At 40.0% G+C, this 26,560-nt stretch overlaps 1 protein-coding gene across 5 annotated transcripts in view; it reads right to left on the minus strand.

Annotated features, from left to right (window-relative positions):
• Positions 1-319: 319 nt before the first annotated feature.
• The window catches only part of NAP1L1 (nucleosome assembly protein 1 like 1), a 29,728-nt gene continuing 3,487 nt past the window's right edge, over positions 320-26,560 (minus strand). For 2 of the 5 annotated variants that reach the window (XM_077338858.1, XM_077338859.1), the window contains exons 2-15: positions 21,528-21,566; positions 19,196-19,296; positions 17,537-17,639; positions 13,342-13,483; positions 13,046-13,126; positions 12,453-12,581; positions 10,360-10,431; positions 9,301-9,440; positions 8,613-8,758; positions 8,509-8,528; positions 6,959-7,081; positions 4,390-4,422; positions 3,078-3,128; positions 320-2,963 (exon numbers count right to left, since the gene is read on the minus strand). In XM_077338858.1, coding sequence (XP_077194973.1) covers positions 2,928-2,963; positions 3,078-3,128; positions 4,390-4,422; positions 6,959-7,081; positions 8,509-8,528; positions 8,613-8,758; positions 9,301-9,440; positions 10,360-10,431; positions 12,453-12,581; positions 13,046-13,126; positions 13,342-13,483; positions 17,537-17,639; positions 19,196-19,296; positions 21,528-21,544 — 1,194 coding nt within the window. In that variant the 5' untranslated portion in view covers positions 21,545-21,566 and the 3' untranslated portion in view covers positions 320-2,927. The remainder of the gene's footprint in view (positions 2,964-3,077; positions 3,129-4,389; positions 4,423-6,958; positions 7,082-8,508; positions 8,529-8,612; positions 8,759-9,300; positions 9,441-10,359; positions 10,432-12,452; positions 12,582-13,045; positions 13,127-13,341; positions 13,484-17,536; positions 17,640-19,195; positions 19,297-21,527; positions 21,567-26,560) is intronic. The other 3 variants (XM_077338861.1, XM_077338862.1, XM_077338860.1) reach the window with 2 other exon arrangements.

The raw sequence follows: 26,560 nt of genomic DNA on the forward strand, positions 1-26,560 counted from the left end.
TAGATAAATAGTCATACATCTGATAAAATGTGGTGTAGCCCACAAACTTCTGTCACAAGCAAATTTGTTAAGAGTTAAACTCTTAACAGTGTCAAAGAATGTTCAACTTAACAGCATAATATCTACATGGGAAAGGGACAGAATTTCAGAGCACCTTTTAGTAAGAAGACATCTGTATACATGCATATGTAGTTATGAACCGAGAATACATTCACACAATGGAGTAACCATGCACTTCCTGCATCCTCTACCTTGTCAGGCATCTCCCTGCCCCCCCCCATGTAGTTAATATGAAAAAATGCACTTAATATTCCACAAGTTAAATGGTTGTCATAGTATTTATTGTATAGTAATCACATTTCAAGGTTTGAGAATTCATATCAACCTGGCACATGAAATGTGTCGGAATTGGCCTGGTTCAAACAGAGTTCAGAGTGGATAAAATTACCAAACTAGAAGTTAAGAAATGCTGATGAACCTGAACTGAATTCCACTTTTTCAAAGTCTGACTTCCTGCTTTGTTCATCTTTATTTACATCTTGCCCAGGTTCTTCCTGCAAAAGATTATAAAGACTGTGCTAATTTTTCACATTAGTTGGAATAAAGTATTTACTGACCTCAGGCAAAGTCGCCAAGGAATGTGTTTCTGTATGTAGGAAGTTGTGGCCTAATCACTATTATTTAGTTATTATTTGTGAACTAGGAGCTTGTACCTCAGGATGGTAACTTAATTTCTTGAACTCACCCACCACCTCTTCTCTCCAAAACCATTAAAGCTTTCCAACTGGTTTGTCTGGTTTGACTGAAGCAGTTTCTGCACCACCTCTGCTCTTGTAAGTCATTAATTCTGGAAGCTTTGCTTTTACTGCACATAGTTCAGTTAATAGCCCTGAGTACCTCCAAAACAGGGAAAATTCCAAGAGGAAAGAATTCTTGGCCACAGCAAGATTCAAAAACTCTAATGGCCACTTCCTGAATCGTTACAAAGATTATGGATTTAAAGACAAAAAAAAAGTTAACTGTTGGGAGAAATAAGTTACCAGATAGCTAAAATTAGGTTTGCTGCTGCTTCAGTGCTTTCAGTGTAAAAACACTTGTCTCGATATTCTAATAAGAATGACAGTTCTAGAGGCTGTGTAAAAACAGCCAAGATCTAAAGACTCCACTGCATACACCCAAACAACTGCATACAACATCCTGGTACTTCTATGAGACTTCTCTACAAACCTTTGGATCATAACCAACATACTTTAAAAATAATTCTCTGAAGAAGCATTTGATTGTTGTATTTATTTCAACAAAATTATATAACAAAATAATCATTTTCCATGGCATTAAAATGGGTGAATCTTCTGTCACTGCAATGAGTTAGGCTCATTTTGAAACGGTGGCCAGATCTTTAAATAGTATGTCCAATTTTGAATAGGTCAATGCCTCTTCCACCTTTGCCTAGATTTCTAGTAAGCCCAGGGTAACTACACCAACACCAAAACAGATGTTCTAATAAAGGTGGGACAAGCACATCAGCTACGGGGTTTTTTTCTTGTTCTGTCATCTAAAGCTGAATAGTTCTAAAAAAGTTCAAAACTCGCCATGCCAAAATTGGAAGATAAAAGTAAGTCCTGCTTTTGCCTGTGTTTGTCTCTTTATTGCTGGCTGAGGCACTTCTGGGGAGTTGGCTGAAATGGCCCATAAGCATTATACACACACCTCTGTTTAAATGTAAAGTAAAAACACTACAAGGAACTTCTTTTAAGGAGTTACTCTAGATCCTTACCACCCATGCAACATGCCAGAGAGCAGAACCTTAACCTTATTAAGCCTCCTAGTAAACAAAACCACAGGCTCTGAAAAGGACAAGTCATGATCTTCAAAGAAAACTTATTTGATAAGTTTCTCAGCAGAACTCAGCTGTGTTCCTCTAAGGTTACAAAGATGTTATATATTATTTGAATCAAGCTGTAAAAAACTGAGTGTGAACTTAAAAACCAGGAGCAGCGAAGAAAAACTGGGGGCAGCAACACTAAAAGATCTGTTGGAAAGCCTCTGGAATCATTTATGCAAGGCCTACGAATATCAACACGGACGGTGCAAGGACACAGACACAGCAGGCATTTTTAGGGTTTGGCCAGGTATTCCTGGATGGCTGTTTAGCAAATGCTTCCCACAACTCTCAAGCTTGTTTTTGTCGCTAAAACCAGAAAAATATATTCACCCAGGGACACAACTAATTTCTGAAAATACTAGGTTTATTCACACCCCAGTGATAAACAACCTTATTATGATGTCTCTCGGGTTGTTTTGGTTTTGATGATTTTTTAAACTTTTTTTTGTAGGTCACTGTCACAAAATACAAAAACCTACGGCATAAACAAGCAGACAGTTATGAATGTTCAGTGTGGTCTTGATGGAAATTAACAGATTATAATGGATATAATCAAATTCAAAAAATGCATCCATCTCCTAATTAGTACAAGTCACTGCCATTTCTCTAACAAAGTAATGAAGGCACAGCTAGTGCAAGCAGACTTACACCCATTTCATCTACTGGGCTGAAAAATACTTTGGTTGGTTCTTCAGGAAAGGATCTTCTCTAAACAAATATTGGTCTCCGTCAACAGTTCTGGTATCTTCACAGCTGCAGTCTAATAACTACATGACAACAGACTTCACAAGAACCAAACTATATATAGCAATGAATTAACTATTCATGCTTTAGGGATTTACTGCATTCTACATATTGGCAGAAAAGTACTATTAAAATGCTAGGTACAAGAAACCTACATTTTAAACTGGTTTTGTCAGTTTGTTTTAACAAAATGTTCACTTAATTCTACCAAGATACAAAACATAAGGCTGTAAGTAACTAATAGTTGTGTTTAGGCTATTACAGTGCAGATAATCCTCAAGGCCACATATACACGGTTTCACTGCTGCTTGCATTCTGCTGGGTTTTGATCCTTCTGTTAAAGAAAAAGAACATGTCAGTGTGAACACAGCAGGTGTGCTAACAGGAGCCCCTGTATTTCTAAGTTTCTGAACGCTACTATCAAGACCCATACTCAGTGATCACTTACTTTAGGGTCATAATCGGGATCATTTTCTTCATCTGCTTCCTCTTCCCCTTCCTGAAACATACAAACCATAACTGTAGCAACTTTTATTTGAGCTTTGTGGTATGTGAAAGGACCTCAGAGCATATTCCCATTATTCATTAGTGTATTTGTGCCCCATTTTGCCATGAAGCATATGAATGCTATACTTAAACAAACTAGGAACAAATTGAAATGTATGTGTTTATAATGTAGTCATGACAACCAGGCTTGGAATATGGATTTAGCTAACTCAGGTTTTCGCAACCAGGGTTTCATGAAACCCTGGGGTTTCTTAATGGCCCTGGGAGGGTTTTCCAAATGAGTAGAAGCTAATTTTATCTATATATTTTTAAATGTGTTAAACATTTATCAGATGATATGATCATATATGGTCATGTCGACCCACCCTACCCTCCCAAAATGGCCAATGATGGAGAAGGGGAGGGTCCCCAGGGTAGTTATGTACACACAGCTATGCTTCCCAACCATATTCTGTACAACTTTGCCACTTTTTCAAAGCCTGAACAATGTTGGGGTTTCTCAATGGTAAAAAAGTTGAGAAATGCTGGTCTAACTCATAATGCTTGAATGGATGCCAAGCATCACCATCCCTTTGAAACATGATGCCTGTGCACCAAAGAGTTAGGTGAAGCTTATTTTTGTCTCAGACACCAACTGCAGTTTCCACAGTATTGATCACACCCCCACCAAAAAGGTGATTTTTCAAGGCTGTCAACCAGAAAAAGGGAATTCTGCAGCCTTAAAGTAAGCTGGCCTGATAAAGACTTTTGAATGATCAATTGATTATTTTCCTCATTGCATCTATTTAACTTTTTAAGGTTATGGAGAACAAAAAAAGGGATTCCTGGATAGTCTAAGTGCAAATGTATTTCATGCTGACTTTAGGGGACACATTTTATTTCTTGGATAAAATAACATAATGGGATTGGAAATCTTTGTAGTAGTCATTGGCTATCAGGGTCAAGAAGTTTTCCAGAGCCTAGGTTAACCCCTCAGGGGACATGCATCTTCTTTTCCTCCCTCCCAAAACTTTTCTGAAGTTGCCCATTTGTGGAGCTTTAAAAATCATCCTCCAGGGGCTTCTGCTTAGCTGCATCAACTGCAACCATCATGTCTCAGTTTAGGTGAAAAACCAGGCTTAAACTAGCCACACAGGGGATTTTTGCAGAATACTTATTTTACATCATACTGGAGCCTTCAGAATTCCCAGTATACAGGAGTTTTAAAAGAGTTTGTTCATTGCTGTTGTTTAAATGTGACAAGTTTGACTTACCTCATCATCAGCCTCCTCACCCTCTTCATCATACTGGGAAAGTGGAAAAGAGGGGAGGGTCGGTCAGTAGCAGAACAACATAAAAGAAGCCACTGGAAGGATCTGTCTTAGGGCTGCAGCTATTTCTGTATGTCTAACACTAATCTTTAAACAATTAACATTTGTTAAGAATACTAGAAGCTTCTACGTCTTTGAAACATAACCCTGACTATTTTACGGCTGGAATTTCTCTTTTTCATCAGGGTTACTAACCAAATTTGGACAGAAAACTGGATCTTTAATCACTGAAAATTTCATATCAGACAGAAGATTACAGGAGGGGTGAGAAGAACTTTAGAGTTGAACAGCTGTTACAACATCCTTAAGCTGTTCTGTGTAAATTTCTATTCTGGGCCTAAGCCAGCTCCCGTGACATCTTGCCAACTCACACAGAATTGGCACCATATTTAATCAAGGGAATATTTCAACACTCAAAGAAAGAGTAATCTGTCTCAACTGAAGGATTAAACTACTGTTTCTATTGTTATAGAAATATAGGAAAAAATGCCATAATGCAATGAATTAAACTCAATTCAGTTTTATGCAATCATAATATGAATTAATAAATTCAGAAACTGAAGTCTTCATGTTTATGTACATGCAGGTGAAACTGTGATCAATTTCATTTTATGCTAAATAGAACACTGGAAAACATGAACACTACATTACTCTGAAAATGTTAAAATGTTAAGGACCGATAATCTTATACACCCTGCTACTTAACAAAGTGCAATATCACATTCAATTGCCTTGGAGTTAAAGACAGTTCTCATTTCTATCTTCTATTAAAATGTTATTCAACTTATCTGCCATTTTCTTTCTCTTTTTTAAACTACATCTACATTCAGGTTGCTTCTTGTGAATATTTCTACTGGGTAGTTACACCAGAGGACAAAACATACACAACCTGAAGGATCAATGCATTTAACAGGGTGTCATCTTCACATTTACATAAATGTGCTTCAGCACTGGCACTATAGGCAAAGTCTCTCACATATGCAGCGTGTTTCTGAACTCTCAAAATACCTATGTCCAAGGAATAGTAAGGTTTCCCCTGTTTGCACAAGCATAAAATAAAAACCTTTGGCTGAATTATAGATTCAACTACCCACGTTATATTGCATTCACTTGTTCCAGGAGACAGAACACAGGAATGTAGTGTTTTGATTTTTTAATCATTTTTTTAAGTTCCAAAATATATCTGGGAAATTTCTTTATTTGATTACTTTGACTTGCACTGCTAGAAGATTTGGAAGTTACTTTTTCAGTTTGAAAAAGGAACATCTCTTAATGGATTCAAATTATGCTTTTTTGAAAAAAATTGACAACTATTGGCATCACATTGCTCCATACAGGCAACCAGTTGAGTAACTTTTGTTGTTCTCATAATTTTAATAAATAATTGTTAATAGCTACTAGCTCCTGATCCAAAATTAGTCACACCACCCTCCAAACAACATTAGTAGCCTGGAATTCAAGAGAGTGTGTTTGGAATGCCAGAGTGTCAGGAACCAGGCAGAAGACACCCCAGTGAGACCTTATCAAGCCAGTCCTCAAGACCACCAGTAGTGAAATCGAAAAGGAAGCTTTATTCAAGAGTCTAGCACAAAGGCACCACGAGCAAAGTTCGTTGAAGCAAATGTCTTAGCAGAGACAAAGCACAATAAACCCCAAAGGGCATTTATACAGTAGACCAAATAGGGGAGGGAGGAAGGGGGGTACCTAGGCGGGAAGGCGCAAGACAAGAAGGTACAAAGGCGGGGCCATTGGTTCCCAATGGGGCCAGATGGCTCCCCCTTTGAAGTAAGATGTGTTGATATATAACAGACACTACAAGGTCGTTAGGAGCAGGATGAGAACTAGAAAAGATAACACTCTTTATCAACCAGACACTTTGGTATGTGAAGGAGGGCCAGGGCTAGCAGTGGCTTTGTTGCTTTATGGCCACAGCCTGGGAGAATCCCAGGGAACGTAGGTGAAACCTGGGTCATGAACCCGGGTTCATGACAAAGAGAATGCCTTTAACAGTTTAATTTGTTCCTTCACCATTCAAAACACTTCAAATTGAAACACCTAAGCTGGCCAGCAGAACCTGAGCAGACACACATTTCTGAGTAGCCTTGACTTTTACAAACTAAGCGTGGGGCATAAACTCTAGACATGACTATATGTATGCTGGTGACAGCAGGAGTGGGGACTGTATGTGTCAAAGCCCAAACTTGTCCCCGAAGTTAACGAAGTTCTGGAAATGTTTTATATCTAACACTTGTGTCTGCTAGTCACTAGAACGAAAAGAATCCTGTGCACATCTCCCTGTTCTTACTTCACACAATCTAGAAAGAAGCCCTAGCAGTAGAAACACGATGACGTTCTGCTCAGGATCAAACCTAACATTGGATGTAAGATGCAGAATCCAGTACTTTCCCAACTCTCATTAATTATAATGCAACATAAATGCAAATTAACAACATGCTGCACTATGGTTTTGTTTAGGGCTAACACCAGAGTTTTTTGAACACTAACGACTTACATCATCATCATCATCTTCAATGGCTTCTCCTGTGAAATACAGTACTGATCGTGGAACTATGCGCTCGCGTAGAAAATGACCAATTTCAAAATCAGCTGCAAGAATTGCTTCCGCATCATCATCCTGCATAAGCATATGAATTTCTTCTTCATAAATTTGTCTTTAGCAAATATTTTTGCATACAATCCAGTTTCCCATTTTTCCCCATAGCACCTTTTTGGTCCTGGCCTCGACCTGGTGGAATGAGCTCCTGGAAGAGCTGAAGGCCCTGACAGAGCTATCGCAGTTCCACAGGGCCTTCAAGATGGAGCTCTTCTGCCAAGTGTTTGGTTGAGGCCCGGGCAAGGAAGATCGTGGCCCCTCCTTGAAACGGCTGGAACAACAGGCCACCATCATTTACATCAATACCCCAGTGTTGGAAGGCTGCGGTGTACTTTCCTCGTTGCCTGGACCTTCTTTTATGAGTGTAAATTAATAATTTCTTTTTAAGTCGGGGTTTTACAGTGTGATTTTATTCTAACGCGCTGCAAACCAGATTGTCTGGGAGTGGCGGGTAACCAATCCAATCAATCAATCACTCTCCACAGCTGACTGCACAACTAATTCACTGTCTAAAGCTTTCAGCATTCATTTGCAGACTCAATAGCTTGATTTTAATTTGAAGCTGAACTGAACTCATGTAATACAAACCCAGAGGTGAAAAGTGCACATCTCTAGTGGATTTTACTTCCCATGAGATACAATTCTCCACCCCCTCAAGGGGCTTTGTCCAGGAATGGCTTTTATTCTGTAGCTCTGGCCACCAGCTACCACTTCTCGCCCACTACCAATCATTTCTTTAGCCCCCATAGCATTCTACATTAAATAAAAATTTCAACAAGTTATATACAGCTTTTCAATTTTTTCACTCCCATTGTATAGGCTGATTATTCTAAATTAGACCAGCCTGTGCATTTAAAGGGCTGTCAAAGTCACAGCTGATTTATGGCGATTCCACAGGATTTTCAAGACAAGGGATATTCAGAGGTGGTTTTCCATTGGCTGTGGAATAACCCTGGACTTTGACTGAAGCACTAACCAGGGCCAACCCTGCTTAGTTAGCCTAAGCTGATGAACTTACTGACACTCAAATTATTTGAACACATAGATGGATTTCATTCATTTTTATAGTCACCCAAGTGACTATTTATACTTTTAGAAAAGGTGAATACAATCACATCATTGCTCAGGAATGGGTTCTCTGATGTCAGGCATGTTTCCATGAAAGCTGAAATAAAGACAGCTATACCAACTCACTTGAATCATCTTGATCAATCTTTACACTTATTTTGGTAAGATTAGTGAACCTGTGATTTATGATGCTGAACGTTTAACGTTCCTCATTTCACCACCGAATTCAACTGCATCTCACAATAGACCAAAATTTATCACAATTTATCACATAGACCATAAATTTATCACAAAATTTATCAGTCCATCATTGACTGATCCCCTGCCACCACCAGTGCCAATATATATATTAAGAGGAAAATAAACTAAAAAGAACTTACCAAGTCTCCACTTTCTGGAACTGTAAGAATATAAATAAATTGTGGGATTAGTGCTTTCTTTTTCAAGTGACATCACACTACAATTAAAACAAAGGACTATTTACCTTCAGGAGGAGAGAAGAAGTTGAAGAAAGAGTCATTGGAAACTGTTTTTGTCACTGTCCTAACTGTTCCACGTCCCTTGTGCTTCTGTTTCTTTTTGATGGTTTTCAAAGTTACATTTTTTCCCTTTTTCCAGTCTATCTGGCACCTAAGAAAAAATTCTGTTACCAAACTGCATTCATATGCATGTGTGTGTGCTTACATGATCATCTTAACTAGTTTACTACATACCAGAAGAAGAGTTGTTTTTATATGCCACTTTTCTCTACCAGGAGTCTCAAAGCAGCTTATAATCACCTTCCCTTTCCTCTCCCCGCAACAGACACCCTGTGATGGAGGTGAGGCTGAGAGAGCCCTGATAAGATTGTTTGGTCAGAACAGCTTTACCAGTGCTGTGGTGAGCCCAAGGTCACCCAGCTGGCTGCATGTGATGAAGCGTGGAATCAAACCCGGCTCGCCAGATTAGAAGTCTGTACTCCTAAACATGACTGTTTAGTCAAGCTGGCGCCAAGCTTTCTTCTAGGTAAAAAGTAACATCTGAATTAAAAGATGCGATGCTTTTACTAGCATACCTTGAACACTTTCTCAACCCAGGTACAGTAAAACCAAGGTTCTGGGCGACCTAAATAACTATCCCACAAAGACACCACTGGTTACTATTAAATTTATACTAATGATAACAATACTTACCCTGTACAACCCATAATTTCTGGTCCATCAAAGGAGAAAGGATCAGAATCATCTGGCTCTGATCTCATTCTGTATGTTTTTGTCAGCACATCATTTGTGAAATATTCGTTAGGTTCAAAGTGGAATTCTAATGTAAACGTCTTTTAAAAAATCAGAATGGAAGTGTCAGAAATAAGTAATGATGCATCATTATTCTCAACTGTAATCTAGAAAGCCAAGATGTACTTCAATAAAGCAAATTAATTGTTTGCCAATAAAATATATAATGGTATTATGCCCTTTTAAAGAAAATTGTATTTCTATTATATATTACTCAACTGAATACAATGGACTTGTTTATCTATTTCAAACTATGGATAGATGCTGTCACTTTGTCTGCTAGTATTATAAGGATGAAAGGAGATCTCATCATCACTGTAGCTTCATGATTCCCAGTACTGGCTTTCTGGCAATTTCTAGATCAGACATTTTCTACGTTACACCATGTCTCAGACTCTCCACTCTTCCTTCTTAAAAGAATTTGTATTCCTCCAAGGTCAGTACAGTGCAATCCATATAGCACTACCCAATTTAACAAAACAGCTCTTTACTCAAGAACAAGACCAGATTTATACTTGGGTTTGGGAAAGGCTGTCAGGATTACATAAGAAGAACTCTGATGGATCAGACCAGAGGTCCATCTAATCCAGTATACTGTTTCACACAGTAACCACCTGGTGCTTGGGGCATGTGGCACAAGCAGGGATTGCATGATTGGAAGCAGATTAAGAGCCTTGTTCAAGCAAGGAACATAGTTAGTCCAGACAAGGTTAATGCATGTGCCAATGGAGGATCTTAGTAGACAGCCATTATACAAACTTTTAAAGTAACACCTCAAATGATGCATTTCAATGGGGCAATTTTCATGGGGAAATGAACTGGGGTACGAACTTTAAGAATACAGCAAGCATAGAATAGACTACATAATTTAGATGTTTTCCATTACAATAACCAAATTATATACAAAGAACACATGCTTGTGCCCAAATTTAAAAATGTATTACAACCAAAGGAGATTACCATTGGCTGTCCAGCCTCTGAAAACTTCACTTTAATATCTTTCAAGTGTTTCAGAATAGGTTCATCATGTTCCTATAAAGTAAAATTGCAATTAATATTTTCCAAACTTTATTTAAAGCAGTTACAAAAATAGAAACACAGAGCAACAGAAAAAGAATACAAATAATCCAGAATGAGTAATTCAAATTAAATTAATATATTCTCATAGGTTATTTACCAAGCAGTGGCAACAGTTAAATTTACTGTGTAATAATTATTGTAACAAATCTTAAACACTGTGTAAAACAAATGCCACATAATAAGGGAAGAGGGAATGTTACAGAATGTTTTACTGGGTATGGATGCTGCTTCCTGAAAATACGAATTATCATTTTACATTGCAGTCCTTATTTGTTTATTAAACTTGTATGCTGTTGCTCCTGGCCAGCCAACTCACGGTGGCTTACAACAATAATTCTAACAATAAAACCAAAAAATAATTAAAAACCATCTCCACCCTCTACACTTTAACCCTACTTCCTATCTGCCATATGTCCAGGTCAGAAGTCTTAAGCTGGAACATCACTGGCTCTAAATCTTTTCTCAGCCTTGCCTCAACCAAACGCCCTGTGGAAGAGCTCCATCTTGCAGTCCCTGAGGGACTGGGTTAGTTCCATCAGGGCCCTCAGCTCTTGCAGGAGCACATTCCACCAGGTAGGGGCCAGGACCGCAAAGGCCCTGGCTCTGGTTGAGGCCAGGAGCGCTTCACGTGGGCCAGGGATGGCCAATCTATTTAAACTCACAGTGTGCATTGCCCTGTGCAGGGCAAAGGAAGTCAAGCAGTTTCTCAACTACACTGGCCCAGACTGCAGAGGACCTGAAAAAGGTCAGTACCAAAACCTTGAACTTTATCTGGAAGGCAACTGATAGCCAATGCAGCTGCCTCAGCACTGGCTAAATGCTGGCTTTCCAAGATGTCCTCATGAGAACACTAACTGCTGCATTTTGTACAAGCTGCAATTTCCATGTCAAGGACAAGAGAAGGCCCACATAGAGGAACTTACAGAAATCCAGTCTGCAGATGACTGTTGCACGGATCACCATGGCCAGGTATTCCTGGGACAGATAGGGCCCTAGTAGCCTCACGGGGTAGGTGGAAAAATGCCAGCTGGGCTACTCTAGTGACTTGCACCTCCATAGACAGGGAGGCATCATAAGTCACACCCAAATTCCTGGCCGAGTGTGAGATCTTCAATTGCACTCTGTCCAGGGTGGGCAAACAAATGTCCAGATCTGGCTCTCTCTTACCAAACCACAGGACCTCCATCTTGTAGCGGCTGAGTTTCAGCCAACTTTGCCTGAGCCATACCGTCACTGTTTCCAAACAGCTGGCTAATGTTTCAGTGTAGCCGTCCATCAAGAGACAAGAGATGGGTGTCATCAGCGTACTGATGACAATCCAACCCAAAGCTCCAGACAAGCTGGGCCAGAGGGCGCATGAAGAAGTTAAATAGTGTTAAGTATAAAGTAGGTTGGAAATGTGTGTACGTTTTTGGAGGAATCTCAGAAGCTGGAGTGCAGCCGTGCAAAGGTGGCAGTGGTGAAGGAAGGCATTCATGTACAGTGGTTTCCTTTCTTACATACTACTGTAACATTTATAGTGCAATCCTAAGGAGTGTTACACCCTGTTAAATCCACTGAAGTCAACTGATTTAGAAAGGTACAACTCAGCTTAAGATTTCTCTCCTAGTCACCTGATAAAGTTGGTAATATAGCAGATTTACAGAAGTCCAAACCACTATTTCATACAATGCAAAGTTCCCTTATAGACCACAATGATCATTCTTAGGGTTTTTTGGGGTGGGGGTCTTTAAAAGTATTAAGCAAACTTAATGAGTGAATGGGTCAATTAACAGCTATGAGTTATAAAAGCTAAATAGAATCTATATATCTAGGCTCAGAGGCACCATTCTTGCAAATGTTAAATACCCCCCCCTCAAAAAAACCTCAGTAACAACCAGATGCTCAAGATTTTTTAAAGTTCAAACCAGTTAATCAGACCCATTTTAATGTTTAAAATAACATTTTAAAGTGTTATTCATTTTCCCCCTCACCTGAACCATATCACTGAGCAAATCAACATTCTTGAATACAGTCAGCCAAAATTCAGGAATTCCTTTAGGATCATCTTTTTCTTCATCTTTTTTTTCTTCTTCAAGCTTGGCCTTCTCTTTCATTTCCTCCTTGTTAAAATTAAGAAGTTACTCTTTCTAATATTGGAGAGTTGTATGTCAATCAAGATAGTTTCATTCCAGACCCTATTATAGACAGGTAAATCTTTGTCTGTTCTTTATTAGGTCAACTGCTCAACTAGTTTTACGATAGGTACCTTAAAACTGTTAAGAACCCTTTTAAAGACCTAAAGAAATAACGAAAGTATTTTACCATCTAAAATGTTCTGGCTAAATTATTTTCTTGGTCTTCAAAATAGGCAAACAGCTATCAAGCCATATTACATTTCTCTTTCACCCTCCTTCTGCCATGAGATTCAAGACTGCACATATAATATTTCTACAAAGCACTGGACAGATAAAGAACTACTTGACTGCAGGAGGGTCAGCAATATGTGCCCTCTAACCACTCCCTGCTTATGACTTCTAAGGTATAACTTTTGCAAGTTTTTTAGAAATCACATTCCACTACTCACTGATATCTCTTCTTCGACATCTGTTTTCCATTCACATTCTTCCTCAGTAGGTTCGTAAACGGCATTGATGATTTCACTCCTCTGGAAGATTAATGGTTTAGTCGTTCAGGTCAACATGATTTTAAGTCTTACCTGAAACATGCAAAACCCATCACAGGACAAAACACTACCAAATTATATTTTTACAAATACAAACTGCAGAATTACTGACCCAATAAGAATGCTGTCTTATGTGCCACTTGCATGTACATAGCACATAACCTTACGTTTTCAATTAAAAGCAGCATAGCACATACCTTATCAAACAAAGGCTGATAAAGAGCAGCGTATTTTCGTTCCAATTCATGAACTTCTTCATAGAACTTTGCTTCTATCTGTGCACATTTCACTTGAAGATTCTTGAGTGCATTCACACGTCTCTTTACTACTTTAGGCAAGCTGGGAAAGGAAGTTATGCAGCATGTTTATACCACGTCCTGTTAAGAATGGGAAGCTTACTTTAAATAAGTTGGATTGACCTATTTCCTATTACTTTTTAATCTCCTAATTAAAGTCTTGGACCTTTGTATCTGTGGGACCACCTTTCCCCATTATATCCCCCAATATATTCCACCAGGTTTAACTGAGAAAAATCTGCTTAGAGTCCCCAACCCCAAGGAAATCAAGCTGGTCTCAATCAGAACCAGGGCCTTCTTGGGCCCAGCTCTGGCCTGATGGAACACTCTGCCTGAGGAAATCAGAGCCCCATGAGGCCTTCACCAGTTCTGTTGTTCTGCCACGTCTATGGTTGATGCCAGTAGCAATAGCAGTAACACTGGCCTCTCTGCTCAACTCCACTAGACTGAAAATCCGAGCTGTAGCTGTGAATGTTCCCCCCCATAAAGAAATCATAATGGTCAATTTTAATTATTTAATGCTGTATATATTATTTTAAGTTTTCTAATTTTAATGGATTACAGAATTATTTAACTGTTATTAAGGTTGTGGATTTTATACGGATTATTATATGAAACTAGAGGCAAAGCCCATTGTATGCGGAAATACAATGGGTGCTAGCCTTTCCCCGCAGGGAGCCCCCGGCAGCCGTGCAGAGCGCGGCTGGCGGGGGCTCCCTTGCCCGGCGGCCTGACGCGGTGAGAGGCACTTCGCAGGGCGGGAATCGCTTCGCTTCGCGCCTGCCGATTGGCCCAGCCGATGGTCTGTCAGGAGGAAGGGGCCAATCGGCACCCTTCCTCATCACGGACAGAGCCCGCCCTAACTCCTCCCCCTAAGCCCTTACAGCTTTATTCAGTCCGCAGCACCCACGGTGCCGTGGGCTGTGTAAAGATGTGTAATCCATCCCAAGTTTCTCAAGACAGGGCTGAATCCCATAATTAATAAATAAAATAAATAAATAACAGCAGTCTAGACTGACACAACAGCCTATTAAGACAGAAGCAGTATTTCAATCTTTTAGATAAATTTTAGGATTAAAGCAAAAATTTCAGAAGTCTATTCTTTCTTACTATTTTAGGGTCTAAATAGCAGGAAATAATGGTTTATGATCTTCATGCAACTAAAATATTAAGTGCACTCCACACTGAATAATAGCAGTAGCTACCTTCTCTATTTTAATGGAAGAGGGCAGCTTAAAATACATTATTCTAAATCCCCCTAACAAGGGTTCTCTCACACCTAAAACTTTTGTTTTCTTAATACAATTCATGAGGCTTGGAATGGCATTTCAATGAGAAACACAAGAATTGCTATTAAACATAGCCAGCAATCTGTTGGGGCCCTCTGAATGAAATCCAGTCTGTGTCACCTTTACGATGCTGTTTGCCATTACAGATCACAATCAAACAACTTGATGCAGTGGTTAAGAGAAGCAGCTTCTAATCTGGCGAGCCAGGTTTGATCCCCTGCTCCTCCACATATAGCCAGCTGGATGATCTTCGGTTAGTCTGCTGTTCTCACAAAGCAGTTTTGTCAGGGCTCTCTCAGCCCCACCTACTTCACAGGTGTTGCAGGAAGAAGGGAAGGGGATTGTAAGCCGCTTTGAGACTCCTTTGGGTAGTGAAAAGGGGGGAATAAAAACCAATTCTCCTTCTGCAGATGTGCTCCCAAGCATATCCACCAGGATGAAGTACAATTGCTAGTGGCACCACATCATGCACAGGAAACAAGCTTGGGGGGAGGGGTGTTCCTGCAATCAGCTCCTTAGCTACTACAACATACTACAACATTACTGCCCTATCAACAGCAGTATACTGGAACTAATATCCTATTGCAACTACAGCATTGCTGCTTAGGACAAGATTTTCAATTTCTCCAATGGATGTGATTACCTGGCTGAAGTATGTGGAGCACACCACCAAAAATATATATAAAAAATAAAAATCAAACTTGTGTACACATACTATAACACAGCGGCACTGGTAAGCAACATTCTCACACTAACACTTTACTTGATATATTGAATATAAACATCAAATACAATTTACATCAAATCCAGCTTTACTTCTTTGCTACTTCTCATTTTCATATTTACCTAGGATGGGTCATGAAACAGGGCTTATGCAAAAAGCTAAATGTTTACAACTTAATTTTATATTATTTCTATATATAACTGTTATACATCCTGGACTGAGAAAGAAAGTGATCATTCTGTCTGTTTCACATACAGTAACTACAGACTATCCATTGATTCTCCATGATCAGAGTAGTAACAGTGTTCTTTTAAAAATCTCAAGAACTGACATACCAGCATACGAGTGCCTTAGAATGCAAGCTACAATGGTGACAGGTGACACAATCTGTAACACTGCTGCTCTGCAAATATAACTGTCAGGCAGAAGGAGGGGATTTTAAACAGCATCAGTAAAACTGAATGCTGGTTTTGTTTTCATGCTTATTAAATTCAGTTTGAAAGCAGGCTACAGGGATTTTTTTTTAGAGAACTTCACTCAAACTAAACTTTATTCCAGCAATGGAAGGCAAATTTCCTTAATCCTGACAAGGCCATAAAGCAGCCTTTCTTAACCTTTTTTACATGGGCAACAAATTGCCCTCGGAGTCCATTGGCCTGCTGTGCCCAGTGTGGCAAAATCACAACAAATCAGCATCCTGGTACTGACACTCAACCCTGGCTCCATGGTCTGTCAGCCAAAGGATGACTCCACAGCAGTGAAATGACAGTAACTGAGCCCAATTGCTGCCCATATCCCAAGACCAGGAAGTATCTGCCAAGCACAGGTAGGTAGTGGAAGTCCACCAATGTCACATCAACAAGTTGGAACTCTGGCCTGGGAAGGAAGACAAGTTGCTAGGGGAAGAAAACAAATCACCCTAGGAACTCGGAGGGGTTCATTGGTCTGCCATACCTGCCCAGCTCTCCTGGAATCACCCTGCTAACGCTGTGGGAGAAAGGAAATAGCAGCTCCACAACAATCTTAACTGGGACAAATGAACAGGCCAAGGAAGAGGTTCCAGGTTTGCTCCAGGCTATGTAGAAGAGACTTGGGGACAGAAGAGGAACAAGGTGCAGTCAACCTCTTCCCTCTCATCATCCAAGGCCATCTGTGAGGCCTAGAAACTCAGCTGGGATTGTGGATCACAAACCCTTGAACCATCACACCATGAAGTTTCGTATATATTTTGCAGCACTAGCAGGCCAAGCCTATGGATCAAAAGATGACACACCTTAGTACTGCCAAAATAAAGCTTTGTTCTAAGTATAAAAAGCTACTCCAGTAAAAAACCCATTGAACTCAGTAGAATTACACTGGAGTAGCTCTGCACACTACTGAATTCACAGCTCTCAACTAATTGAGATACTAGATGAAACTCATTCAGGTTATAGCTGTACTGGCATTAAGATTTGGCAATACTTTTCAAAAGTGATATGCTATACAAGATATATTCCTCCAGCCATAGCTCAATCAGGGTGATTTAAAAAATCTACAGTTAGCTTGTTTTCTTGACATTAATTTTCTTATAAAAGGCCTTGTTTCAAAAGAATGCAGCTGCCTGTAAAAAAATTAGTAGTTAAGCAAGAGAAGCCGCAAGGCAGGGGTAACAAGTACTTTCCATAGTGTTCACAACATATGGAAACAAATACTGGGTGACATTGTATACTTCATACATGAAACTGAAAACCTACCTGAAAACCTAGGCCTAGTACCAGGCAACAGCCCTGTGATCTGATTGTCTATTTTCCCCATCTATACTAATAGATCAATCCTAAGAAAGCATGCTCAGAATCTTACTCTGGTCTATCCAGTGAAGCTTACTCCTAGGAAAGTGTTCTTTAGATTACATTACATATAAAGTTTCCTGAAATATCAGTCATCAATTCTCAAAAACCCATTGATTTTCTCTTGAGAAGTTTGCCAACATTTCAATATATTTTATACTAAAGATGAAACAACCATTATGCAAACTATTTTTTCTACAAAGTGGAAAAGGCAGCAAGAAGGTTGCAACACAGCTAAAGACGGAGTAACATTTTACCTTTCTATATATCCTGTAGGTGTTCCAACCAGGCCATCAAGTCTTTCCTGAAGAGCTGCAAGAATCTGTGGATTCTGCATCATTTGTACAGTCAGCTGACGAGCTAAATAAATCCAAAAGGAGATTTCTAAACCATCATACCATTGTAGTGAGTCTAATCTAGTCATACACCAACGGACTGTTTTTTGTTAACAGGCGCAAAATGTTAACACATATTTCTTTATCTGGAAATCAAACTATCCAAACCAATCTAATTGTCAGGTCTATACAGAATCTAGCATTAAACATTTCAAATATGTTGGCCAGCTCAGTATATGGATATATAAGATTTGAAAATGTATAATTCAGTCACAAACTATTTCCAACTAACCAGCAAAATCACAGCTAGCATTGTTGGAAGAAGTAAAAGCAAGTACTCCCTCTAGTCCAGCAGCCAATTCCTGACAGTGGCTAGGCAGTTACTCTGGACAGCCAATAAATGGCAAAGCGGACAAAGCCTTTCCTTAATGTTGCCTCCTGGCGCTGATTTTCAGACGTCTGTTGTCTGAGAATATCCCTTTAGCCACCATAACTAACAATCATTAAAGGACCCAACCTTTATTAATCTAATCCCTTTTAAAACTACCCATGCTTGTGGCCATCACTATATCAACTAGCAGTGACTTCCACAATTTAATGGCTCATTGAGTAAAGAAGCATTTCTTTAAGTTTGCCATGAATCTCTTCCTCATAAACTTTACTGTATACCAAGTTATTGTATTCAGGGAAAGGAAGAGTAAGTTCTCTGTTCACATTCTGTACACTGTGCACCATCATTTTATAAACTTCTATCAAGTCCCCTTTTTAGCCACCTCTTCTCTCAACTTCGATGTCCCAGACTCTTCAGCCTTTCTTCATAGAAAAGGTGCTCCAAACTCTTAGTCATCCTGATGGACTTCTTCAGCATAACCATGCAAAACTTTTTTTTTTTGAGATATGGCAAGCAATACTATAGGCAGTATTCCCCCTGATGCCCCACCGTACAAGAGCTATTTCACTTTCACCTTTTTCCCTGATAATTCCCAGTACAGCATTTGCCTTTTTCACCACTGCTGCACACTGAGTCAAGTACTGCATGAATGGACAAGCAGTTAGTTAAGATTGCATGCAGCCATACCGGCCCAAAAGACAAAGACCTGTAATCATTCTTCCACGGAAGCTTGCTGGCTGTCATTAGGCTAACCTACCTCGGAGGGTTATTGTGAGGACTGAATGTAGGACAGTACAAGGGACACTTGATTGGCTGCTGATCCTTATATTTTCAGTTGGAGGTATCACTTTTCCTTTCTAGAAAGCTAAAGTCGCAAACTGATATTATTCTACCTAAGCTGTTCTGGTCTGCAGGATGTCAACAAGAGGCTGAAGATTAGAATCCAGAACAATTTCTCTCTTTTTTTCAAAATACACATCCAGGCTGATAAAGAGTTCTGGGAAACTCAGAAGCCAGAACACTGAATTATTTGGGCAGCTTCTAATAAAAGTATTAATAGGACAATCAATTGTTGTTTTTCTTTTGCAAGAATGGGGGACGGTGAACATTTTACCAACTGGTTTCGTATTAAACCAAGAAAGCATCTTTTGAATAACCAGCACAACACAACTAAATACATTCAGCCTCACCTTTTTTGCCATTACCTTTACTGTTGGCATCCTCTCCAGTTTCTTCTTCTTCTACTTCTTCAACATCTTCATCTTGCTGGTCAAGTTCAGCCTGTTCTTTGCTATTAAAATCCAAGTCCAACCATAAGGTTAAAGGTCACCAAAGGATATAAGCATTTGAGTTTCCTTAATTACCAATTCAGATACCATCTGGCAACATTACAGGTATGAATATACCGAGAAGATAAAACTCTTTGAAATTGCTACTTTACTAATATAAAGCCTTTAGGTAAACTTTCCTTATAGCAGCAATATTGTTATGAATAACAATATGTGCAAGAAGCCACTACAACTAAGGGCAAATCCTTTCATACTTCTATCCGTAAAGCAAGAGTAGCACTATCCATAATAGATATAGACTTTGGAGTTACTCTTCATCCCTTTTTTGCTCAAGTAACACTGTTCGGTATTGAGTACAAGACTCTTCCACTGTTATGTGTCAACTGCAGATGTCAGTGTAGATTTAAATACCGATACAATTTGGGGCCAGCGTATCTAAACAACCGCATACTCTCATATGACCCCACCTATGTACTATACTCTCTTTGGAGGCGGCCATCTACACTATATTTTAATTTAAACACTTCTAATGTTTTAATGTCTTGATGTCCACTGCCTTGGAAACACTACTTAGGTGGAAAACCAATACAGATACGTTTAAACTAAATAAAATGGGTTGCACTGCCGTTGAGGTTTTCACAGACTTCTGCATTTTTTTTTTAAGTTGCACTTCGTTAACAAGTGAATGAAGTCTTAAAAGGACCTTATCGCATTCTGCAAAAGATATAAAGTAGGCAGCACATCAGACTCGTCTATAAGTTGACAGTTTGATTTTGATCATCTGATTGTGTAAAAAAACTGAGACCAGAACACACACCGAATTTTGCAATCCAAGTTCTACTTGGATACTTGTGGTGGAAAGTGCCATCAAGTCACAGCTGATTTATGGTGACCCCACAGGAATTTCGAGGCAAGAGATGTTCAGAGGTGGTTTGCCACTGCTTGCCTCCATGTCATGAAGAAGAAGAGTTAGCTCTTAGTTGCCACTTTTCTCTACCCGAAGGAGTCTCAAAGGGGCCTTCAGTTGCCTTCTCTTTCCTCTCCCCACAACAGACACCCTGTGAGGTGGGTGAGGCTGAGAGAGCCCTGATATCACTGCTTGGTCAGAACAGCTTTATCAGTGCTGTGGTGAACCCAAGGTCACCCAGCTGGTTCCATGTGGGGAGAGAGGAATCAAACCTGGCTTGCCAGATTAGAAGTCTGCACTCCTAACCACTACACCAAGTCGTCTCTCTGGTATGACCCTGCTATTCCTTGGAACTCCAATCCAAATACTAGTCAGAGCCAGCCCTGCTTAGCTTCCAAGATGTGATGAGTTCATGCTTGCCTGGGCCATCCAAGTCAGGGTACTTAGCTATCTCCACATTGAATACTGATTGAGGAACCTTTCCTTTTACATTTTCCCAGATATATACTACCTTACTTTCAGCGCCATAAACAACTGACATTGTGAGGGAGAAGTAAGACAACACTGTCTTTCTGATTTAACATTACTGACCAAGATGAAAAGGAAGAGACAAGTACAAACATAACACTACTTAATTTAGACACATTTAACAATACCTCAAAACGTACACTAGAACTAGAGTGTCACATCTTATACTCACAGTGACAGGACTTAAGGGCATGCAATGTTCTCCATTTTGCAATTTATATGCAAGAGGGAAAACATGCTTTTATACAACACCTATATTTTCCCATACTTATATGTGGGTATGTATTTTCTGCCTTCTGTAGAACTCATTTTATTACAAGCCACTTAAGAGATAACATTAAGCACAAACAGTTAAAATGACATTAGCTACTCTCAGGATAGGACAGGACAGAAAACTAAATACAGTGTGTGCATACCACTTGTAGAGTATACAACTTAATAGATTTTGTACTTGAAATTAACAGTGCTTTAAAAAGAATTCTGCTATTCTTAAAACCAGGCATCAAAAGTAAAACTTTGCATACTCAATGGATTAGTCAGAATTAAGCAGATTCACATATACCTATTAATTTTATTTTGCATATGCTAGTTCTAGCTAATAATTGGGCTGGGCAATGAAGCCATGCCCTGATCACCAGAAATCCTGCATAATTATTATATTCTAATTCATTTCAAAGGCTCAGTTCCAACAATCCTGCAAATCATTATTAGGGAGGAACATAAACATTTCCTAAATGAATAAAAACAGTACTTTGAAAAGACAATTGTGATTTACCCCAAATTAGAGAATGTACTTACTTATCGATGTCTGCCATTTTTCTAGACCTTGGAAAAACTCTTGGTGGAGTGAGGAAAGGAAAGAGAGAATGTTATTTTACATTTAACTGAGGAAATACTCTTTTAACAATTCATCTGAGACAGACAAGTTTCTGTGTATTTAAAAAATGCTAACAAATAAAGAAACTTTACTCCTTTACTTTGTTGTATCCATGCTGTGTATTCCCTCAAAAGAAAAGATTCCCAAGATGAACATGCTCTCACTACCATAATTTGTCATTTCAAGTTGCTAGTATTCCGGGATCATTTTCCCATGGTAGTCACTACCTGGGGGACTATTGCAAAGCTCCTGCAGGACAGCTACTACACACAGTGAGATTAAGGTAGATTCAAACGGTTAGCTATGTTGGTCTGAAGTAGCACAATAAAATCAGAGTCCAGTAGCACCTTTAAGACAAACAAAGATTTATTCAGGGTGTGAGCTTTCGAGTGCAAGCACTCTTCGTTTGACATTACCACCTGCATCACCCATGCTACTGAGTGAAAAGTAAGCAGACTGCTAGCACTCCACCCACCCAGCATGTATTATCTGACTTCTCCGCCATCCCCCAAATATTTGACTACTTCACCATCCCACCCTCTGCTTCTCTCCCCAATCACAATTATTTCCCCTTTTTCTAACATATTTTCTAACATACCGACCCATATTTTAAAAAAGCTCCATCCCGCAAAAGCTTAAAAATAACCAAGTGCAAGAGCTGTAAAATTTGTAGGCTGGCTCACATCTAAATTACAAAGCCTTTTGAACAACAATAACTTTTTATATAGCAAGAAAAACATTAAATACGTTTTTCCTGCTATGTGTGAAATATGTAAGAAAGGGTCTGTACCAGCAGTAAATTGGGATGAGATTGTGTTTGTGAATGACACCTTGAATAAATCTTTGTTGGTCTCAAAGGTGCTAGGCAAAGCTAGAAGGCAATTTTTGTTTTGTTACTTCAGACCAACACGGCTACCCACTTGAATATATGGACAGAGAGAGGCCCTCATTGAGAAAGGTTGTCTATATCACATTGGCCTAAAAATGAATCCATATATTTGAACTGGAAGAAAGTCCAGAAACCTAGAAAACTGATTCATGCCCACAAATTATCAGTATTCTTACTGCACAGGCTAAGCATTTATTTCTGGGTGGGATTTAACGTCTATTCCAGACCTGTACCATGTACTTTGAAAGATTCATTTTAACATCTGCTCTTTACATCTCTAGGAGAGTTAATATTTAATTACCACTACTGATTAACATTACTCATTTTGTGCCCAACTTCAGAGAGAGACTAAAATGCTCAAAAAACAATAAATCCCTAACTAGTGAGTACTGGAATATTATGATGGAGAAACAATCTTCTTTATTTTTTAAAGTATTCCTAAAACTATTTATTCAGAGCAGTTCTATGAACATACATGGAGAAATGCAATTCTGATCTAGAAGGATAAAGCTACAACTATTCCTGGAGTCTTTATGGAAATGACCACGAGCAATTTCATGTACACTAAAAGTTTTGTTAGCTGGCACTTGATTATTCAGAACATTCAATTAGCCACCATTAACAAGAGGGAAAAACTCTACCCTCTCAGTCACTATATCCCTGTATTGTCAGGTACATGTGTGCCCCACTCTTGCCTGCCACAGCTAACTACCATGATTCATCCAGCTACTGCTGGATTTCTAAAAGCTAACATTAGCCAGCTGATGTTGCTGTTCAGTGCCTCCTTTCCTTCAGTCAGGCTGGAGGTGTCCAAAGGCCTCTGTGCTGGAAGGCTCCTGGGCAGCTGGACCGCTTGTCTGCCTCCTGCATGGGATGGCATTGTGGCTTGGGGAGAAGGTTCTCCCAGGAACGGATGGCATTGCCATGGTGTTCTCAATAGGGCATAGTTTGGTAGCTACAGATTCCTCTTGGTAGGGTGCCGGACAGAACAAGAGCAACCCCCATTTCCCATGAGTGTTGCATAACAAAGCTCTTCTTGTACCACTGATTTTAGGACTACTCAAGTGTCAACATACTTTGTACCCAGACTTAACAGCACTGGGCTGGGGGAGACCAAAACCTTTCTTAAAATCAAAGCACAGAAGGTAAGTATTGTCCTATTACAGGGCATTTCATGGTGCATTTGTCTTCAGTGGGCAGAAGCCAAAAGAGTGGAAGCTCAAGGATGAAAAAGGATACAAGTAGTTAAAGGACAGAAGGCTGGGTTCTAAATCACGACTGCCTGATAATTACTAAAAAAATGAACAGCATTTGAAGTTCATTTGAAGAAGAAGAGTTGGTTCTTATACGTTGCTTTTCTCTACCTGGAGGAGTGGCTTACACTCGCCTTTCCTCTTCCCCATGACAGACACCCTGTGAGGGAAGTGAGGCTGAGAGAGCCCTGATATTACTGCTCAGTCAAAACAGCATTATCAGTGCTGTGGCCAGCCCAAGATTACACCGCTGGTTGCATGTGGGGGAGCACGGAATCAAACCCGGCTCACCAGATTAGACATCTGCACTCCTAACCACTACACCAAGATGGCTCTTGTTTGTACTTGAATAACAAATGTATATTCACAAGGAACATGGGCTGTTTTACTAATGAATGCAACTTATACCAGCACACTTCAAGAATCTGATAGCTCCACCATCCAAAAATTTCATATACAGCAACCAACGCCACATTTCAAGAGCTAATTCTATGTAAACTGTCCTGAGCCTCAGGGGAGGCCAGTATATAAATATAAATAAATAATAAAATAGTTCCTCTATCCCATCCATTCTACCTTTCTCCACTGCAGAGCAAGTAATTTAATCTCACTGGCATTCTCTATCAAAAGTTTTCATGCCAGCACATAGGACAGTGAAAGTAATGGCATTCAAGAGACCTTCACCTGAGGTTTTAGAAATCCTTCTGCCAGTGTTGGTGGTACCAAGAAATAAAACAGGCTGACAGCGGTAGGACTCACTTTTAAGTATATTTTAGTAGCATGGTTAGGCTTCATGTAAAGGCTAGTGTCAAGGCCAAAACCTGCAATTTAAAAGTTTAAAGGTAAAGGTATCCCCTGTGCAAGCACCGGGTCATGTCTAACCCTTGGGGTGACGCCCTCCAGCGTTTTCATGGCAGACTCAATACGGGGTGGTTTGCCAGTGCCTTCCCCGGTCATTACCGTTTACCCCCCAGCAAGCTGGGTACTCATTTTACCAACCTCAGAAGGATGGAAGGCTGAGTCAACCTTGAGCCGGCTGCTGGGATCGAACTCCCAGCATCATGGGCAAAGCTTTCAGACTGCATGACTGCTGCCTTACCACTCTGCGCCACAAGAGGCTCTTTATAAAGTTTAGTTAAGCAAAACGTATCCCTCTTGAGTTATAAGAGTCTAAATTTAAAATGGCTATGGAATCTAAGATGCTCTAATCATCATACAATGGAGGTTACATTAAATAAGTTCACTGAATATCTTTCAACATTTAGAAAAGAGGAACTTTAAACTTTAAACAGTGATTGTGCTGAAGCCCCTTTACAGCTTCAGAAACAAGCGAAAGCCTGTTAAAGACATTTGCTAGTGATGGTAAGTCCCTTTACAGGTAAACAAATTAAGATCTGCAGCTGATTTCTACTTTCATTTTCAACCCAGGCTCCTTCCTACCTCTTCTTTTAATGCCGCAAACTATTGCTTCCATTTCCCTCCCAATATTTCCTCAGAGAGAAAAGACTGCTCCTGTTTCTGTGCTATCTAACAGGTAAGAACAGAGAATATGGGATAGTAGGCAAGTTTCTTCCTGGCCAGGCTCAATTCTGGAAATTTGACAATGAAGTTGGTGCCACCGTGGGTGTGCAGGTAGTTGTGAGTTGCTGCATGGCGCAGGGGGTTGGACTAGATGACCCTGGAGATCCCTTCCAACTTTATGATTTTATTATTCTTTAAAGCAGTGGTCCCCAACCCCCGGTCTGGGGACCGGTACCGGTTCATGGATAAGTTGGTATCGGGCCGCTGCTCCTCCTCGTGTTCCTCCCCAGCTGCTGCCTCGGGGGCTGCCCTGCCACTCTGCCGCCGGCTCACCTTTGGTGCTCTCCAGCGGCCACCATGACTGGGGCTCCCCCTCTGCATGGCACTGCGCAGCTGCTGCTGGCAGCGCCCCCCAGTGGGCGGCGGGAAGACAGGGGCACCTGCGGGAAAGCAAGTGGAGCAGGGGCTCGGGCGGCAGCAGTGACATCCCTCAGCAAAAGACCCCAGGCCTCAGTACAATTGTCAAGTGTTGACCGGTCCCCGGTGATAAAAAGGTTGGGGACCACTGCTTTAAAGCACAAGTAAAGCCCAATGGACAAAGAGCATTTGTGATCTTCAGTGTAATCATGTTTCTTTACTCAAAAGTCAAGTTCACTCATAAGGCCATTTGGTCTTTGTTCCCCATATGATCAATACTACTATCACCAGGACACCCAACTCTTGCTACCTAGACACCTAAACCATATATATTCCCAAACCAGTTCCACCTGCCACAGAACAAAATAATCTCAGGTACATGTGTCCTATTAAATCATCTTCCTGTTCACTTCCCACTAGCTGATATACATCATAGACAAGAGAAATAAAAATCATTGTTGCAAGCAAAATTAAGACAGCCCAATTACTAGTAAGCAAGATGTGCTTTAACAAGTACTAATCCAAATTCTAGGAACGATTACGGCATGTACATTAATGTTCCAAAGAGAGGCTAATACATAATTAACTTTTGTTTTTTTAAAGAAATACAAATATATGCATATCCTTTGGTAATTGTCTGAAGATATAAACAGTACCTTAAATGCCAGGCTTGTGGGTTTTTTTTTGCTTTTTACACAGAAGCTGCAAAGAATACGAAATCCTGTATGCTTATATGGAATACTAGGGGTAAAGCCCGTTGTACCACAGGATACAAGGTGCTAGGATCTCCAGGTAGGGAAAGGAATGGAAAGAAGGAAGAAGTCAGAAAGGAGGGAGGGAGGAAAGGCCTTTTCAAGGCAAAGAGGAGGACATG

This window comes from Paroedura picta, chromosome 5 (assembly GCF_049243985.1).
Source record: "Paroedura picta isolate Pp20150507F chromosome 5, Ppicta_v3.0, whole genome shotgun sequence".
Taxonomy (NCBI): Eukaryota; Metazoa; Chordata; class Lepidosauria; order Squamata; family Gekkonidae; genus Paroedura; species Paroedura picta.